At 42.7% G+C, this 21148-nt stretch overlaps 1 protein-coding gene across 1 annotated transcript in view; it reads right to left on the reverse strand.

Annotated features, from left to right (window-relative positions):
- The window catches only part of LOC120027093 (fibronectin type III domain-containing protein 5-like), an 84003-nt gene extending 65951 nt beyond the window's left edge, over positions 1–18052 (reverse strand). The window contains exons 1-3 of the mRNA XM_038971931.1: positions 18019–18052; positions 17433–17608; positions 15245–15359 (exon numbers count right to left, since the gene is read on the reverse strand). Coding sequence (XP_038827859.1) covers positions 15245–15359; positions 17433–17608; positions 18019–18052 — 325 coding nt within the window. The remainder of the gene's footprint in view (positions 1–15244; positions 15360–17432; positions 17609–18018) is intronic.
- Between the last annotated feature and the right edge of the window lie 3096 nt (positions 18053–21148).

Consider the following 21148-nt stretch of genomic DNA (forward strand, 5'->3'; position numbering starts at 1 on the left):
AACAGCATAGCGTGCAATCACAACAGCAAGATTAGTGACCTGTTGCCACAAGAAAAGGGCAACCTGTGAAAATCAAACACCATTGTGGCTCAGGTCCTCCGAGAGAGAGAAAGAAAGAGAGAAAGAGAGAATTAGAGAGAGCATACTTAAATTCACATAGGACACCGGATAAGACACGAGAAGTACTCCAGATATAACAAACTGACCCTAGCCCCCCGACACATAAACTAATGCAGAATAAATACTGGAGGCTGAGACAGGAGGGGTCAGGAGACACTGTGGCCACATCCGATGATACCCCCGGACAGGGCCAAACAGGAAGGATATAACCCCACCCACTTTGCCAAAGCACAGCCCCCACACCAATAGAGGGATATCTTCAACCACCAACTTACCATCCTGAGACAAGGCCGAGTATAGCCCACAAAGATCTCCGCCACGGCACAACCCAAGGGGGGGGCGCCAACCCAGACAAGAAGATCACGTCAGTGACTCAACCCACTCAAGTGACGCACCCCTCCTAGGGACGGCATGAAAGAGCACCAGTAAGCCAGTGACTCAGCCCCTGTAATAGGGTTAGAGGCAGAGAATCCCAGTGGAGAGAGGGGAACCGGCCAGGCAGAGACAGCAAGGGCGGTTCGTTGCCCCAGAGCCTTTCCGTCCACATTCACACTCCTGGGCCAGACTACACTCAATCATATGACCCACTGAAGAGATGAGTCTTCAATAAAGGTTTAAAGGTCGAGTCCGAGTCTGCGTCTGCGTCTCTCACATGGGTAGGCAGACCATTCCATAAAAATGGAGCTCTATAGGAGAAAGCCCTGCCTCCAGCTGTTTGCTTAGAAATTCTAGGGACAATTAGGAGGCCTGCGTCTTGTGACCGTAGCGTACGTGTAGGTACGTACGGCAGGACCAAATCGGAAAGATAGGTAGAAGCAAGCCCATGTAATGCTTTGTAGGTTAGCAGTAAAACCTTGAAATCAGCCCTTGCCTTAACAGGAAGCCAGTGTAGGGAGGCTAGCACTGGAGTAATATCATCAAATTTTTGGGTTCTAGTCAGGATTCTAGCAGCCGTATTTAGCACTAACTGAAGTTTATTTAGTGCTTTATCCGGGTAGCCGGAAAGTAGAGCATTGCAGTAGTCTAACCTAGAAGTAACAAAAGCATGGAATAATTTTTCTGCATAATCTTTGGACAGAAAGTTTCTGATTTTTGCAATGTTATGTAGATGGAAAAAAGCTGTCCTTGAAACAGTCTTGATATGTTCGTCAAAAGAGAGATCAGGGTCCAGAGTAACGCCGAGGTCCTTCACAGTTTTATTTGAGACGACTTTACAACCATCAAGATTAATTGTCAGATTCAACAGAAGAGCTCTTTGTTTCTTGGGACCTAGAACAAGCATCTCTGTTTTGTCCGAGTTTAAAAGTAGAACGTTTTCAGCCATCCACTTCCTTATGTCTGAAACACAGGCTTCTAGCGAGGGCAATTTTGGGGCTTCACCGTGTTTCTTTGAAATGTACAGCTGTGTGTCATCCGCATAGCAGTGAAAGTTAACATTTATGTTTTCGAATGACATCCCCAAGAGGTAAATTATATAGTGAAAACAATAGTGGTCCTAAAACGGAACCTTGAGGAACACCGAAATGTACAGTTGATTTGTCAGAGGACAAACCATCCACAGAGACAAACTGATATCTTTCCGACAGATAAGATCTAAACTAGGCCAGAACTTGTCCGTGTAGATCAATTTGGGTTTCCAATCTCTCCAAAAGAATGTGGTGATCGATGGTATCGAAGGCAACACTAAGGTCTAGGAGCACGAGGACAGATGCAGAGCCTCGGTCTGACGCCATTAAAAGGTAATTTACCACCTTCACAAGTGCAGTCTCAGTGCTATGATGGGGTCTAAAACCAGACTGAAACATTTCGTATACATTGTTTGTCTTCAGGAAGGCAGTGAGTTGCTGCGCAACAGCTTTTTCAAAAGAAATTGAGAGGAATGGAAGATTCGATATAGGCCGATAGTTTTTTATATTTTCTGGGTCAAGGTTTGGCTTTTTCAAGAGAGGCTTTATTACTGCCACTTTTAGTGAGTTTGGTACACATCCGGTGGATAGAGAGCCGTTTATTATGTTCAACATAGGAGGGCCAAGCACAGGAAGCAACTCTTTCAGTAGTTTAGTTGGAATAGGGTCCAGTATGCAGCTTGAAGGTTTAGAGGCCATGATTATTTTCATCATTGTGTCAAGAAATATAGTACTACAACACTTGAGTGTCTCTCTTGATCCTGGCAGATTTGTGCAGACTCAGGACAGCTGAGCTTTGGAGGAATACGCAGATTTAAAGAGGAGTCCGTAATTTGCTTTCTAATGATCATGATCTTTTCCTCAAAGAAGTTCATGAATTTATTATTGCTGAAGTGAAAGCCATCCTCACTTGGGGAATGCTGCTTTTTAGTTAGCTTTGCGACAGTATCAAAATGAAATTTCGGATTGTTCTTATTTTCCTCAATTAACCTGTTTGGCGTGCAAGCCCGACGTCGGTACACTTATGACAACAGCCACTTCAAGTGCAGGGCGCGAAATTCAAAAGATATTTTTTTTAAATATTTAACTTTCACACATTAACAAGTCCAATACAGCATATGAAAGGTACACATCTCGTGAATCCAGCCAACATGTCCGATTTTTAAAATGTTTTACAGGGAAGACAAAATATGTAAATCTATTAGCTAACCACGTTAGCAAAAGACTCCACTTTTATTACTCCATCAGTTTTTGACTCCATCAGTAGCTATCACAAATTCGGCCAAATAAAGATATAAATAGCCACTAACCAAGAAACAACCTCATCAGATGACAGTCTGATAACATATTTATTGTATAGCATATGTTTTTTTTCGAAAAATGTGCATATTTCAGGTATAAATCATAGTTTACATTGCAGCTACATTCAGAAATTGCACCGAAAGCAGCCATAATATTTACAGACACCAACGTCAAATACCTAATTACTCATCATAAAACATTTCTGAAAAATACATAGTGTACAGCAAATGAAAGACAGGCATCTTGTGATGCCAGACAATATTTCCGATTTATTAAGTGTTTTACAGCGAAAACAAAATGTAGCGTTATATTAGCTTAGCACAATAGCCAGAAACACTTGGGCGCCGGCGACTACGACAGATATATGAAACAACATCATAAAATGGGTCTTACTTTTGCTGATCTTTCATCAGAATGTTGAACAAGGTGTCCTTTGTCCAGATGAGTCGTTGTTTGGATTCAGAATGGCAACTTTCTCTCTCCATTTAGCAAGCGCGCTAGCCGGGTTGCACGGATCTCTCCATGTAAACAAACGGAAGAGAACGGAACACGGCAAAACTCCCAAAAAAATTTCAATAATCTGATGAAACTATATTGAAAAAACATACTTTACGATGATATGGTGACATGTATCAAATAAAATCAAAGCCGGAAATAATAGTCGCCTATAACGTCAGCAAAACAAAAGGCAACCCCACTGTCCAAATCGCGTTCTTCAGAGTACCGGAAATGGGGTACACGTCATTCCAAGAGGATTTATTCCATCCCAGATCGAGATAATCACCTCATTTCTTCTCTCACAGCCTTCTTGACACCCAGAGGAAGGTGTATGACGTGCATGTATACTAATAGCTCTTGTGCCCATTTATAGGCAGGAAGAGGAAGAGAGCATCGATTTCAGACTTTGAACTTCCGGGTCAGGAAAAGTGCTGCAGAATGAGTTCTGTTTCACTCAGAGAAATAATTCAAACGGTTTTAGAAACTAGAGAGTGTTTTCTATCCAATAGTAATAATAATATGCATATTGTACGAGCAAGAATTGAGTACGAGGCCGTTTGAAATGGATACATTTTATCAGGCTACTCAATACTGCCCCTTGCAGCCATAAGAAGTTAAGTTGGAAAAATAGGATGATCGAGCAGCAGTGAGGGCTCTTCGATACTGCACGGTACTGTTTTTCCAAGCTAGTCGGAAGACTTCCAGTTTGGTGTGGCGCCATTTCCGTTCCAATTTTCTGGAAGCTTGCTTCAGAGCTCGGGTATTTTCTGTATACCAGGGAGCTAGTTTCTTATGACAAATGTTTTTAGTTTTTAAGGGTGCAACTGCATCTAGGGTATTGCGCAAGGTTAAATTGAGTTCCTCAGTTAGGTGGTTAACTGATTTTTGTCCTCTGACGTCCTTGGGTAGGCAGAAGGAGTCTGGAAGGGCATCAAGGAATCTTTGTGTTGTCTGAGAATTTATAGCACGACTTTTGATGCTCCTTGGTTGGGGTCTGAGCACATTATTTGTTGCGATTGCAAACATAATAAAATGGTTGTCCGATAGTCCAGGATTATGAGGAAATACATTAATATCCAAATATTTATTCCATGGGACAAAACTAGGTCCAGAGTATGACTGTGGCAGTGAGTAGGTCCAGAGACATGTTGGACAAAACCCACTGAGTCGATGACGGCTCCGAAAGCCTTTTGGAGTGGGTCTGTGGACTTTTCCATGTGAATATTAAAATCACCAAAAATTAGAATATTATCTGCTATGACTACAAGGTCCGATAGGAATTCAGGGAACTCAGAGAGGAACGCTGTATATGGCCCAGGAGGCCTGTAAACAGTAGCTATAAAAAGTGATTAAGTAGGCTGCATAGATTTCATGACTAGAAGCTCAAAAGACAAAAACGTCATTTCTTTTTTTGTAAATTGAAATTTGCTATCGTAAATGTTAGCAACACCTCCGCCTTTGCGGGATGCACGATGGATATGGTCACTAGTGTAACCAGGAGGTGAGGCCTCATTTAACACAGTAAATTCATCAGGCTTAAGCCATGTTTCAGTCAGGCCAATCACATCAAGATTATGATCAGTGATTAGTTCATTGACTATAACTGCCTTTGATGTGAGGGATCTAACATTAACTAGCCCTATTTTGAGATGTGAGGTATTATCTCATCAACATAGCAGGTATTTACAGTACATGGTACTGTTAAAGCAGTGGTCACCTTTTCTGAGTCAAAATACAAGCTGAGATCAACAGCACAAACTTGTTTTTAAACCTGACTTCAGAAAAGTAAGCCTATGCAACATTAACCAATTAAAAACAGTACTGTAGCAATGAGGTTTGTGCAGCAGGCTATAGGCCCAATACATTATCACTGCATATGGGCTAAGCTTGAATTGCCCTGTCTATTTTGTTCTTCTCAGACCATTTTGAAATTATATTTTTTAAATGTAGGTACAGTTCATTCGGAAAGTATTCAGACACCTTGGTTTCTAACATATTTTTGTTACATTACAGCGTCATTCTCAAATGGATTAAATTAATACACAAAATACTCCACAATGACAAAGCGAAAACAGTTTTTTTTAGAAATGTTTGCAAACCCCCCCCCCCCCCCCCCAGAAATACCTTATTTACATCAGTATTCAGACCCTTTGCTATGAGACTCGAAATTGAGCTCAGGTGCATCCTGTTTCCATTGATCATCCTTGAGATGTTTCCACATCTTCATTGGACTCCATCTCTTGCTCACAAAGGACACGAGGGACAGGTGAAAAACAAAAGACGCTAATCAGGGAGAACGTCTGGTTTCCTGGAGTTGATAAATCAGTGGAGACTATGGTCACGGGCTGCATCCTACACCAAGCTGCAGCGCCAACCAATCATAGGGAACCTTTGAAAAAGGCATACCTGCCATCAACACTCTCGAAGAAAGTGGCAGTTGATTTATGTGGTCCGTTTCCCTCTGTTGAGTACCTGTTGGTGGACATAGATGAATACTCTAGACATCCAGAGGCAGATATTATTCAGGTATATTATATTATTCATCCAGAGGTATATTATGAGGTATATTATTCATTCCACATCAGCTCAGGGAACAAATTACAAAGTTGGATCAAATATTTTCAACCTTTGGAATTCCTGTCGAATGTAAAAGTGACAACGGGTCTCCCCCCCCTCTTCCAAAATTCAGAGTTTTCCCATTTAAAAAAATTAAATATCTAGGTTTAAACGCAGAAAGATCATGTGAATGCTGAGGCAGAGCGTTTCATGCATACTCTTAGGAAAGCCCTCAGGACAGCTCACGTGGAGCTTCCTGTGTAACTACCGCGCTACACCACACTGCTAAACATGGATGGCTCCTGCTGATGTACTGTTCGGCAGGCCAATGAGGATCAAGCTGCCTGAGCCCCCCCAATCAGGCGACCGCTGGATGAGACACCGTGGCGTGATGACGCTGAAAGAGCATGCCGACGAGACACAGCCCCTCTGCTCTGAAGGTGGGTGTCACAGTTCTCTGTCGTCAAAGAAAAGAAGGGGAAACTGTCCACTCCATTCAATCCAAGACCATAACCAGGTGATGGCTGTCAAAAAGACACATGGTCACAGCAGCTCACAACAATTATTCTGTCTTTGTTTCATTCAGTTAAGCTTGTACTCGATTGAACCAGTCCTGGGTTCAAATACTTTAGCTGGATATAATTGAGCGTGTCTGGTGCAATGAAACCAATAGAATAGTCCCAAAACTGCAAACACATCCCACTCTGGAATTCCAGGCAGGCTAAAAGATTTCAAATCATTTTTGAACCCAGTCCTTTAAAAGGACTTTCTTTTTTCGCAGTTTAGTTGCGGATTGAGGACAAGAGGCCAGGAGAGCACTCAACATTAGACTATTGAGATGCAGCTGGTGGATCTGAGTCACATCCTCCTCATTCAATCTGGTAGCACCTGTATCCCTCTGGCTGGGGCTCGCTATGCAGGTGAGAAGAGGGGAAGGGAGGGATGTCTTTTCTAAAGTGGATCTGAATGAGGTATTGGCATCAGGTGGAAAGGTTGTCCTCTTGAAAAAGAGGGAGGAAAATAAAGAGAAAGAGAGAGATAAAGGGAGAGAGGGGGAGATACAGGGACAGAGGGGGAGGTAAAGGGAGATAGAGAGAGATAAAGGGACAGAGGGGGGGTAAAGGGAGAGAGGGGGAGGTAAAGGGAGAGAGGGGGATGTCAAGGGAGAGAGGGGGAGGTAAAGTGGGGGCGAGGGGGAGGTAAAGGGAGAGAGGGGGAGGTAAAGGGAGAGAGGGGGAGAAAAAGCAGGGTGGACTTAGTAAATGATTGTGTAGGTTTGATTTCAGCTGCCTTCCGTATTCTCTCTCTCTCTCTCTCTCTCTCTCTCTCTCTCACTCACTCACTCACTCACTCACTCACTCACTCACTCACTCACTCACTCACTCACTCACTCACTCACTCACTCACTCACTCACTCACTCACTCACTCACTCACTCACTCACAGGACAAGGTACAGTATATCAGCTCAGTGCTGAGGGTGCATTCCCCAACATTACATAGCTAGAGGAGAAGTCAATAATGTGTGTGAAACACACACACACACACACACACACACACACACACACACACACACACACACACACACACACACACACACACACACACACACACACACACACATGAATGCCAGCATCTGAAGTTGGTCCCACAGTTTGATCTGCAGTTGGCTAGTTACCCAGCGGTGGAAAAAGTACCCAATGGTCATACTTGAGTAAAAGTAATGATACTTTAATAGAAAATGAGTCCAGTGAAAGTCACCCAGTAAAATGCTACTTAGTTAGTCTAAAAGTATTTGGTTTTAAATATCCTTAAGTATCATAAGTACAAATATAAATAATTTCATATTCATGATATTATGCAAATCAGACGGCACAATGTTCTTCTTTTATTTATTTATTTACACATAACCTTTACACATAACCTTTACACATAACCTTTACACATAACCTTTACACATAACCTTTACACATAACCATGGCCTCCAGCACTCAGACATCATTTACAAACGGAGCATTTGTGTTTAGTGAGACCGTTAGTCCGCCAGATCAGAGGCAGTAGGAATGACCAGTGATGTTCTCTTGATAAGTGTGTGAATTGGACCATTTTCCTGTCCTGCTAAGCATTTAAAAATGTAACGAGTACTTTTGGGTGTCAGGGAAAACGTATGGAGTAAAAAGTACATGATTTTCTTCACGAATGTAGTGAAATAAAATGAAAGTTGTAAAAAATATAAAATAGTCAATTAAAGTACAGATACCTCAAAAAACGACTTAAGTAGTACTTTAAAGTATAGTGTCCTGTGATGGTCAGATGTAGATAGATGACATAGCCTTGACAGTTCCACAGGACACTGGGGATATTTCGCCCCCGACCGCCTCTCGGGAAACCTCTTTCTTAAAGGTGCAATCAGCAGTTGCTACATCCATTTGAGGAATTATAAATTCATGAAATGTATCCATTGATTGTTGAAGAATATAACTTATAAATGCCTCATGAGCTTAGTTCAACTGTCGTATCCCATCAGAACCCAAAATGTAAGCTTGTTTTACTCCAATGTTTGTAAACAAAGTAAATGTAAACAAACACTGTATAGCCTAAAAACATGGTTTAAATTGTAATGTTGATATCATGGATGGTCAGTTCTTGCATTCATAGCTCTGTCTATGAATTTGAGAGTTGTTCAATTTCTCCAGCCCCACCTCCCCCCACACATTTTACTGAAACAGTGGTGGGGATGCGCTTGTTATTGTTTTAACTGCTGATTGCCGCTTTAAAGCTAAGGATCCGGAACAGGTTCTGCGCATGTGTCCCGTCACGTTTCTCTCTCCGTCACGTTTCTCTCTCCGTCACGTTTCTCTCTTCACTCACCCTCTTCTGAAACTTGGTGATGTAGCCTATGTCTCTGACTCATATTTCTAAACGGCTGAAATAAAATCCCTGCTGTGAAGACAGTTTTGCAGCCTCTTGGCATTCTCTCAACCAGCTTCATGAGGTAGTCACCTGGAATGAATTTCCATTAACAGGTGTGCCTTGTTAAAAGTTCATTTGTGGAATTTCTTTCCTTCTTAATGCGTTTGAGCCAATCAGTTGTGTTGTGACATGGTAGGGGTGGTATACAGAAGATATCCCTATTTGGTAAAAGACCAAGTCCTTATTATGGCAAGAACAGCTCAAGTAAGCAAAGAGAAAAGACAGTCCATCAATACTATAAGACATGAAGGTCAGTCAATCCGGAAAATGTCAATAACTTTGAAAGTTTCTTCAAGTGCAGTCGCAAAAACCATCAAGCGTTATGATGAAACTGGCTCTCATGAGGACCTCATGAGAAGACCCAGAGTCACCTCTGCTGCAGAGGATAAGTTCATTAGAGTTACCAGCCTCAGAAATTACAGCCCACATAAATGCTTCACAGAGTTGAAGTAACAGACACATCTCAACATCAAATCTTCAGAGACTGCGTGAATCAGGCCTTCATGGTTGAATTTCTGTAAAGAAACCACTACTAAAGGACACCGGTATTAAGAGACTTGCTTGGGCCAAGAAACAGGAGCAATGGACATTAGACCTGTGGAAATCTGTCCTTTGGTCTGATGAGTCCAAATTTGCGATTTTTGGTTCCAACCGCCGTGTCTTTGTGAGACGCAGAGTAGGTGAACGGATGATCCCCACATGTGTGGTTCCCACCGTGAAGCACGGAGGAGGAAGTGTGATGGTGTGGGGGTGCTTTACTGGGGATTTATTAAGAATTCAAGGACAATGACCCAATACACCTCCAGGCTGTGTAAGGCGTATTTGACCAAGAAGGAGAGTGATGGAGTGCTGCATCAGATGACCTGGCCTCCACAATCACCCGACCTCAACCCAAATGAGGTTTGTGAGTGAAGCGCAGAGTGGTGTTCAGCATATGTGTGAACTCCTTCAAGACTGTTGGAAAAGCATTCCAGGTGAAGCTGGTTGAGAGAATGCCAAGAGTGTGCAAAGCTATAATCAAGGCAAAGGGTGGCTACTTTGTTGAATCTAAAACCTACTTTGATTTGTTTAACACTTTTTTGGTTACTACTTGATTCCATATGTGGTATTTCATAGTTTTGATGTCTTCACTAATATTCTACAATGTAGAAAATAGTCAAAATAATGAAAAACCCTTGAATGAGTAGGTGTGTCCAAACTGTTGACAGGTACTGTATATCTTTTTTTTTTGCTCTCTTGGGCCCCCCACAGGTCCCAGTAAGCCTTACCATTTGTCGATCTAGCCCAGTAAGCAAACTGGTTGAAAACACACACAATCACTTACAGCTGTTACAGTTACAGCTTGTACGAACTTGAACCCAGTCGCAGAGAAACACAGCAAGCAGAGGGAAGGGTAAATTCAGAGCTTTACTTAAAGTCTTGACAGAAACAAGGCAACAGCACAAGAGTGCATTAAACAACACATTAGCCCTAAGCAAGGATCCAGGCCAACAGAGGAACCTAAATAGCCAGGCAACCAGTTGAACAGAGAGGCCAAATCAAACACAGGTGAAACCAATAAGAAACAATCAGGGTAACCTGGGAACCAGAAACAAGGTAAGGGCGCCCTCTAGTGGTTACCTAAGGAAACACACTCAAAGTAAAACAGAAACTGTGACAGGACCCCTCCCTCAAGGAACGGCTCCTGACGTTCCACCAGTAGCTGAAAAGGCGACGGAAGTCCCGGATGAGTCTGGGGTCCAGAATGTCCCGAGCCGGAACCTAGGATCGCTCCTCAGTACCGTAACCCTCCCAAGGAAACACACTCAATATAAATCAGAAACTGTGACACACAATGTCTAACACACACAAAACTGGTTCAAAAATGTGGTGTAGTTTTTGTGTGAAATGATCTTTTCCAACCAGTTTTCTCCTGTCTTACACAGGTTCTGATCATTTCCGTTTGCGAAATTATTTTTATTGATGATTATCTGAAGGACAAACTGGAAAAATATATATTTCAAACATCTACATAGCGTCACCAGGGTCAAAACATGAACATCTACGTAGAGTCCCCAGGGTCAAAGTGAGCCAGCCGTGTTATCGGCTCAGATAAAGTGAAATGTGAATTTCAATTATGAGTTGTTATATTTACACACAGACACCCAGATACATATCATTACCCCTGAAAATTCCTGGGAGACTTCTCTGTATGTTTGCGTGAGTTTGTGTGTGTGTGCAGGTGTTTGTGAAAGACCGGCTACAACCATTAATCAAAATGGCATTTATGCAAAGATTATGTTGCCCCTTTGCTATTTCCTCTCGCCAAGTCAACATAAGCCCTGTTTATAGCTGCTTCTAACAGGAATCCTTCTTCCTGATCTTGTCCACATTCTGATCGTGCCCACATTTTCAGACAGGTGTAGGTGATTAAAAGACGCATTGTGATCTGATTGTGATCAGATCTTCCTGATCACCTCCGGAGGTAGTCAGACACGCACTGTGTCTTACAAATGTAGTCTGGACAGATCTGGACAATTTAAATCATCGTTATCCAGTCCTCCAAAATCATTGACAGGTGACAACAGTGGTTAATGGCACCATATTGTGTCTTAAAATGAATCATTATTATTTTGAAACAATAGCTGTCAAATTATTTGCAATCGTTTGCATACAGGGAGGGACCAGACAATCTCTGAGACACATTGTAATACCAGGTGTAGACATATTTCTGAAAATGTGGGCGCAATCAGAATGTGGACAGATAAGCAAAACGGACGCATGTTAGCGGAAGGTTTAAACAAGGCTAAAGTGGCAAAGGGCTATGAGATGTGAGTGACTTTTCATTGTTCATTGTTGCTGTGCGTGTAACAGTTAAAGGGAATCTATCCCCATTGACTACGGTATGAAGACTGAGGCTGCATCTCAATTGGCACCCTATTCCCTTGACCGTGGTCAAAAGTAGTGCACTACATAGGGAATAGGGTAAAAAGTAGTGCACTACATAGGGAATAGGGTCAAAAGAAGTGCACTACATAGGGAACAGGGTCAACAGAAGTGCACTACATAGGGAATAGGGTCAAAAGAAGTGCACTACATAGGGAATAGGGTCAAAAGAAGTGCACTACATAGGGAACAGGGTCAACAGAAGTGCACTACATAGGGAATAGGGTCAAAAGAAGTGCACTACATAGGGAATAGGGTTAAAAGTAGTGCACTACATAGGGAATAGGGTCAAAAGAAGTGCACTACATAGGGAATAGGGTCAAAAGTAGTGCACTACATAGGGAATAGGGTCAAAAGAAGTGCACTACATAGGGAATAGGGTTAAAAGTAGTGCACTACATAGGTAATAGGGTTAAAAGTAGTGCACTACATAGGGAATAGGGTCAAAAGAAGTGCACTACATAGGGAATAGGGTCAAAAGAAGTGCACTACATAGGTAATAGGGATAAAAGTAGTGCACTACATAGGGAATAGGGTCAAAAGTAGTGCACTACATAGGGAACAGGGTCAACAGAAGTGCACTACATAGGGAATAGGGTCAAAAGAAGTGCACTACATAGGGAATAGGGTCAAAAGAAGTGCACTACATAGGGAATAGGGTCAAAAGTAGTGCACTACATAGGGAATAGGGTCAAAAGAAGTGCACTACATAGGGAATAGGGTTAAAAGTAGTGCACTACATAGGTAATAGGGTTAAAAGTAGTGCACTACATAGGGAATAGGGTCAAAAGAAGTGCACTACATAGGGAATAGGGTTAAAAGTAGTGCACTACATAGGTAATAGGGTCAAAAGAAGTGCACTACATAGGTAATAGGGATAAAAGTAGTGCACTACAAAGGGAATAGGGTCAAAATAAGTGCACTACATAGGTAATAGGGATAAAAGTAGTGCACTACATAGGGAATAGGGTTAAAAGTAGTGCACTACATAGGGAATAGGGTTAAAAGTAGTGCACTACATAGGTAATAGGGTTAAAAGTAGTGCACTACATAGGGAATAGGGTCAAAAGTAGTGCACTACAAAGGGAATAGGGTCAAAAGAAGTGCACTACATAGGGAATAGGGTCAAAAGAAGTGCACTACATAGGGAATAGGGTCAAAAGTAGTGCACTACATAGGGAATAGGGTCAAAAGTAGTGCACTACATAGGGAATAGGGTGACATTTGAGATCCAACCTGACTCTTGACTGAGAGCTGATATGAACTACAATGATTTATTCATTATTTTAATAGTTTATTTTTCAAACAAAATGTAAGTAGCCTACACAATAATTAGATTTTTTTAAATCACTGGACATCAGCGAGAAGTTTAACAAACACGCTAGGCCAGGCAGGTTAAAAAGTTTCCTTGCACTGCAGGGCAAGTTCAAAAAACAGGTGCTGCAAAGTGGCTGTAAGTGAAATATCTGGAGCTTATTTCAAATATGGTGTAACTGCAGACCTCAAATTGGGGCGTTTCTTGATGTGGGTGTTCCGTGATATCAGGAAACGCCCATTGATACCTGCCATTGGTCAGTTTCGGTGTTATGAGACTGATGGTTTGTCAACACAGACGATTTATTTGCATAAAGGTTACGATAATTAACGTGGCGAGGTTAGGTGGATTAGCGTGGCAGGTTAGGTGAGGTTAAGGTTAAGGTTAAGAAAAAAGAGTCAGGCTTAGCTACAATGCTACAGTTGTCAACAATTGTTGTCCCCGACGGGAAAGAAATGGCCACGGACCAATAGGGAGCATTAATGGATGTAACTTGACAACAAGAAACGCCATTGTCTGAAAATCCCGCTAATTACGCTCTGACATTACACCCTTCTCCATATTTCAGACATATTTCAGACATGTTTCAGACATATTTCAGACATGTTTCAGACATGTTTCAGACATGTTTCAGATATATTTCAGACATATTTCAGACATGTTTCAGATATATTTCAGACATGTTTCAGACATGTTTCAGACATGTTTCAGACATGTTTCAGACATATTTCAGACATGTTTCAGACATATTTCAGATATATTTCAGATATTTTCAAGACATGTTTCAGACATGTTTCAGACATGTTTCAGACATGTTTCAGACATGTTTCAGACATATTTCAGACATGTTTCAGACATGTTTCAGACATGTTTCAGACATGTTTCAGATATTTTCAAGACATATTTCATTACATGGGTTATTGTTAGATGATTGCTAAAAAGACTTGGAGCTGGCTCGGCGTCACTCTGCGAGACTGTCACAAAATTTATTTACCATTTCTGCAGCACAGGCATTTTGAAAAGTTACTTTTAAAACAGATGCATTTGTAGTCTGCTGAAATCCAGTTTGACACACAGTCTAATACACATCTCTTACTAAATAAGAGTAAATAAGAGGAAAACATTATTTTGTTTATATATAAAAAAAGGTATTCTTGCTAAAAATCGACAGTGTCACAGTGTATTCCATGTTAAGTTACGTTTAGTATTACTGTAGGAAAATGTAATTTAAAAAAAACTCTCTAGGAAACGAACAATATGACTAGTTAAACATTACACCGTAATATATAGACTGAACTGTGTTGATAAAGGATATTGAGTTATGATGATATATGAAGCTAATGTATTTATACACTGTCTACATGAATTCCTAAAACTCAGGACTACTGTAACAGCAACATGAGAATTAAGGAGATTTATAAAAAAGAAAATGATTTAAAAACCAAGTGTGAATTCTGTCAGCGCAGCTCCTCGTTGCAGCGCCACGCTTCATTCAGGCCTGGACTTTGTTCTAATGTATGGCGTCTATACAGTGGCTCTTCTGAAGGTTAGTGATTGGTTGATTGATTGATGAAGGAATAAACTTGTGTAATGATTGGTTGGTAGTTCAATTAGCAGGGGAGAGAGGAATGCCAGGCAGCAGTGTTTGGGATGCAGCCCTGACCTCAGGCTTGACCCACAGGAATCTAGCCCTGACCTCAGGCTTGACCCACGGGAATCTAGCCCTGACCTCAGGCTTGACCCACGGGAATCTAGCCCTGACCTCAGGCTTGACCCACGGGAATCTAGCCCTGACCTCAGGCTTGACCCACGGGAATCTAGCCCTGACCTCAGGGTTGACCCACGGGAATCTAGCCCTGACCTCAGGCTTCACCCACAGGAATCTAGGGGAGAGTCAACACAAAAGCAAAATCATCAGCCTGGTACATCAAGTGATTGACCATACAGACCAAAACTTTTAACGTGAATTTAATCTATTGTAGTTTAGACTCTGTTGAAGTTAATTTCTGTCTGCATTCCCTGGAAATTCAAAGAGTGATGTCGCTGCATCAAATGACGTTCTTAACTTTGACGTTGTACGTTGACATTAAATTCCACTGATGCGGCGGGTTTACAGCGGTTAAATATGTAAAGACAGAGAAAAACAACTACCTTTTCTTTTCTCCTCCTCTTCCGCTTCTTCCTCCTTGTGGAAATTCTGTCCATCTTCCTTAGTCCAGCTCAGCTTGATGTCAGACACCACCTGCTTCTTCAGTTCATCATGCAGCTAGAAGAGACGGAAGATGTGATGTTCACATTCCTCTAACATCTCTCTCTCTCCCTCTCTCTCTCTCTCTCTCTCTCTCTCTCTCTCTCTCTCTGTCTCTCTCTCTCTCTATCTCTCTGCCTCTCTCTCTCTCTCTCTCTCTCTCTCTCTCTCTCTCTCTCTCTCTCTCTCTCTCTCTCTCTCTCTCTCTCTCTCTCTCTCTCTCTCTCTCTCTCTCTCTCTCTCTCTCTCTCTCTCTCTCTCTCTCTCTCTCTCTCTCTCACCTGTTGTATAACCTGCTGTTCAATTTGAGGATTGTTCATATCAGCAGCAGAGTGGAACTTCATCCTGACGACCGTACGCTGCTTCCGTACTCTCTCTACACCGGAATCAACACACACACACACACACACACACACACACACACACACACACACACACACACACACACACACACACACACACACACACACACACACACACACACACACACACACACACACACACACACACACACACACACACACACACATTCATCACCACAGTGCTCTAAGAGAATATACTCACCTCTGTGACAGAGGAACTTGTGTTCATCACCACAGTGCTCTAAGAGATTATACTCACCTCTGTGACAGAGGAACTTGTGTTCATCACCACAGTACACGTCATCCCATAAGCCTGTCTTTTCAGATATGACAACACATTGCTGATTAGACAGATAATTATTTGGCTGATCTTGACCCCAGAATCTGATGGAAGAGTTACTCTGGTCGGACCAACGCCACGGCACTCTGGAGAGACCGATCCACACATCCGAAGTTGGAATCAAGTCCTGGATCATCTGGTTCTCTGTTTGGTTCCTCACCGTGGCCAGGTCTGTGTGGTAATGCCTGCAGTAACTCTGAGCCTCAGTCCAGTTCATACCACGTTGTCCCAGGATGTACCTGTTGGTAGTGTTAGCTTTGACAGAGCAGACGGAGACACCAACAAGTTAGATCTAATGACATCATCTAATGACATCAGGTAATGACATCATCTAATGACATCAGGTAATGACATCAGGTAATGAGATCAGGTAATGACATCATCTAATGACATCAGGTAATGACATCAGGTAATGACATCAGGTAATGACATCATCTAATGATGTCATCTAATGACGTCATCTAATGACATCAGGTAATGACATCAGGTAATGACATCATCTAATGACATCAGGTAATGACATCAGGTAATGCCATCAGGTAATGCCATCATCTAATGACATCATCTAATGACATCAGGTAATGACATCAGGTAATGACATCAGGTAATGACATCAGGTAATGACATCATCTAATGACATCAGGTAATGACATCAGGTAATGCCATCAGGTAATGACATCATCTAATGACATCATCTAATGACATCAGGTAATGACATCAGGTAATGCCATCAGGTAATGCCATCATCTAATGACATCATCTAATGACATCAGGTAATGACATCAGGTAATGCCATCAGGTAATGACATCAGGTAATGACATCATCTAATGACATCAGGTAATGACATCAGGTAATGGCATCAGGTAATGACATCATCTAATGACATCAGGTAATGACATCAGGTAATGACATCAGGTAATGACATCAGGTAATGAGATCAGGTAATGACATCATCTAATGACATCATCTAATGACATCAGGTAATATCATCTAATGACATCATCTAATGACATCAGGTAATGACATCAGGTAATGACATCAGGTAATGACATCAGGTAATGACATCAGGTAATGACATGGATCCCATTTCTATCAAACCCACAACGTAACCTTCACAATTAGAACGGCACGGGACGCATTTTAAGTATGTGACCAAAAGTATTATAAAAACAACTCTCACCATCATAGCAGACAGGATAAAGTTCTGTTGTACAAGCTCTGTCATTCCAATGCCCGTTTGCTTCGATCACAACACAGTACTGGCTGGAACCAAGATTGTTTGGTTCGTTTGCATACCAGTTACCGTACTCAGTCCTGTCAGAGTAGTAATCACTGTTGTCTAAAGACCACTTCCAGCTGTTTATGTTGTCATAAAGCCCTATCCAGACCTTGTCCTTGATACCCCTGGAACCATCGCTAACTTTACTCAGTCTGGCCATGTCCTCTGTGTTGTCTACGGTGGCCAGGTCGATGTACTTCTCTCTGCAGTAATGCTGAGCTTCAGCCCAGGTCTTTGATATATTCACAAACTGATACACGTGAGAGGAGGAGTTTGTGTACAAGCCTGTAAACAGAGGTATTGTTTCAATATAAAGTATTCACATCCACAACCAGATGCTCTCTCTCTCTCTCTCTGTCTCTCGCTCACACAGACACAGACACAGACACAGACACAGACACACAGACACACAGACACACAGACACACACACACACACACACACACACACACACACACACACACACACACACACAGACACAGACACAGACACAGACACAGACACAGACACAGACACAGACACAGACACAGACACAGACACACAGACACAGACACAGACACAGACACAGACACAGACACAGACACACACACACACACACACACACACACACACACACACACACACACACACACACACACACACACACACACACACACACACACACACACAAACACAGATAACTCTGTGAGCTCTGACCTGAGAGGAGGAAGAGAGTCACTCTGAGCTCCATGTTCCCTGTAAAGTACAAACAGAAAACATCCATCACTGACCTGTCCTCCACCCAGACAGAACACCATCACTGACCTGTCCTCCACCCAGACAGAACACCATCACTGACCTGTCCTCCACCCAGACTAAACATCCATCACTGACCTGTCCTCCACCCAGACAGAACACCATCACTGACCTGTCCTCCACCCAGACAGAACACCATCACTGACCTGTCCTCCACCCAGACAGAACACCATCACTGACCTGTCCTCCACCCAGACAGAACACCATCACTGACCTGTCCTCCACCCAGACAGAACACCATCACTGACCTGTCCTCCACCCAGACAGAACACCATCACTGACCTGTCCTCCACCCAGACAGAACACCATCACTGACCTGTCCTCCACCCAGACAGAACACCATCCCTGACCTGTCCTCCACCCAGACAGAACACCATCACTGACCTGTCCTCCACCCAGACTAAACATCCATCACTGACCTGTCCTCCTTGTACATATTTGCTAAATGTACAATACACTAAAATACTATGCAAAACAATACAGTACTTTACAATACTATACAATACAATACATTACAATCCTATACAATACAATACATTACAATACTAAACAATGCAATACTATACTATGCTATACAATACAATACAATAATATGCAATACAATAGCAATAAAGAGGGATAACTAAATTACAGCAGGTTTTATATTTAGAGCAAATTCCGAACAGTATTCCTACAAATATACATTATTAAAAAAAAAAAAATCAAGAGAATATTTGATTTTCATTTTACGTAGGAATTATATGCATTATATTGATAGTCACAATCAAAGCAGTAAATAATTAAATCATCGAGTAATTGAACGACTTTAATCAAATCAAACCAAATAATTAGCTGTTTTCCACCAACTGAGTTTTATTGAGTCACAAAATATATATATATTTATTTAAGTCACAATATTCATGTATTCTCACCTTCAACACAAAGGTGATCCAAACAGATGGTTTCCTTTCAGTGTATTCTTGCTCTTCAGAATGTGAGTCTGTCCTTACTGAGGGATGGATGGGGTACCTCTGACTGTCCCTCATCCCGATGCCAAGCCTTTTTTTTGCATGTCCTCCTCTGGCATTCACCGAGCGTTATGCAAAGCTATTGAATTTGCTACTTGTGATTGTAAGAAAAGGACTCTAGTTTTCCTACGGGGAACACTAGCAAAGAAACAACTAAGTATGACAATGCAATTTCATCATGACTATTTGAAACAGTGACATTAACATTTTATAAGCACTTTTATTGTCATTAAATAAATTAAAATAATAAATAAAAAAAGTTCACTTCATGTTCAGACTTCAAGCTATTTCTAATGTCTAGTCTACAGCTACCCGTCACCCTGAAGAAGGCACAGTGATGCCCAAACCTTGGCGATTTACCTAATAAAGTACTGGGAGTTTATATATATGGAGTGTGTGACTTTATGTTTTGTAGTTTAGTCTGCAGCTACCAGCAGAGAATGTAACAGTGGGCTAGTGACCATGTGAAAAAGGGAAAGGGAAGGGGGGATACCTAGTTTGTACAACTGAATCCATTCAACTGAAATGTGTCTTCAGGTATTTAACCCTCTGAATCAGAGAGGCGCGGGGGAGGGGGGGGGGGCTGCCTTAATCGACATCCACGTCATCGGCTCCCCGGGGAACAGTGGGTTAACTGCCTTGTTCAGGGGAACAGTGGGTTAACTGCCTTGTCCAGGGGAACAGTGGGTTAACTGCCGTGTTCAGGGGAACAGTGGGTTAAACCGCCTTGTTCAGGGGAACAGTGGGTTAACTGCCTTGTTCAGGGGAACAGTGGGTTAACTGCCTTGTTCAGGGGAACAGTGGGTTAACTGCCTTGTTCAGGGGAACAGTGGGTTAACTGCCTTGTCCAGGGGAACAGTGGGTTAACTGCCTTGTCCAGGGGAACAGTGGGTTAACTGCCTTGTTCAGGGGAACAGTGGGTTAACTGCCTTGTTCAGGGGAACAGTGGGTTAACTGCCTTGTCCAGGGGAACAGTGGGTTAACTGCCTTGTCCAGGGGAACAGTGGGTTAACTGCCTTGTTCAGGGGAACAGTGGGTTAACTGCCTTGTTCAGGGGAACAGTGGGTTAACTGTCTTGTTCAGGGGAACAGTGGGTTAACTGCCGTGTTCAGGGGAACAGTGGGTTAACTGCCTTGTCCAGGGGAACAGTGGGTTAACTGCCGTGTTCAGGGGAACAGTGGGTTAAACCGCCTTGTTCAGGGGAACAGTGGGTTAACTGCCTTGTTCAGGGGAACAGTGGCTTAACTGCCTTGTCCAGGGGAACAGTGGGTTAACTGCCTTCCTCAGGGGAACAATGGGTTAACTGCCGTGTTCAGGGGAACAGTGGGTTAACTGCCTTGTTCACGGGAACAGTGGGTTAACTGCCTTGTTCAGGGGAACAGTGGGTTAACTGCCTTGTCCAGGGGAACAGTGGGTTAACTGCCTTGTTCAGGGGAACAGTGAGTTAACTGCCTTGTTCAGGGGAACAGTGGGTTAACTGCCTTGTTCACGGGAACAGTGGGTTAACTACCTTGTTCAGGGGAACAGTGGGTTAACTGCCTTGTTCAGGGGAACAGTGGGTTAACTGCCTTGTCCAGGGGAACAGTGGGTTAACTGCCTTGTCCAGGGGAACAGTGGGTTAACTGCCTTGTTCAGGGGAACAGTGGGTTAACTGCCTTGTTCAGGGGAACAGTGGGTTAATTGCCTTGTTCAGGGGAACAGTGGGTTAACTGCCTTGTTCAGGGGAACAGTGGGTTAACTGCCTTGTTCAGGGGAACAGTGGGTTAACTGCCTTGTTCAGGGGAACAGTGGGTTAACTGCCTTGTTCAGGGGAACAGTGGGTTAACTGCCTTGTTCAGGGGAACAGTGGGTTAACTGCCTTGTTCAGGGGAACAGTGGGTTAACTGCCTTGTTCAGGGGAACAGTGGGTTAACTGCCTTGTCCAGGGGAACAGTGGGTTAACTGCCTTCCTCAGGGGAACAATGGGTTAACTGCCGTGTTCAGGGGAACAGTGGGTTAACTGCCTTGTTCAGGGGAACAGTGGG

The sequence above is a fragment of the Salvelinus namaycush genome, chromosome 32 (assembly GCF_016432855.1).
Source record: "Salvelinus namaycush isolate Seneca chromosome 32, SaNama_1.0, whole genome shotgun sequence".
Classification (NCBI taxonomy): Eukaryota; Metazoa; Chordata; class Actinopteri; order Salmoniformes; family Salmonidae; genus Salvelinus; species Salvelinus namaycush.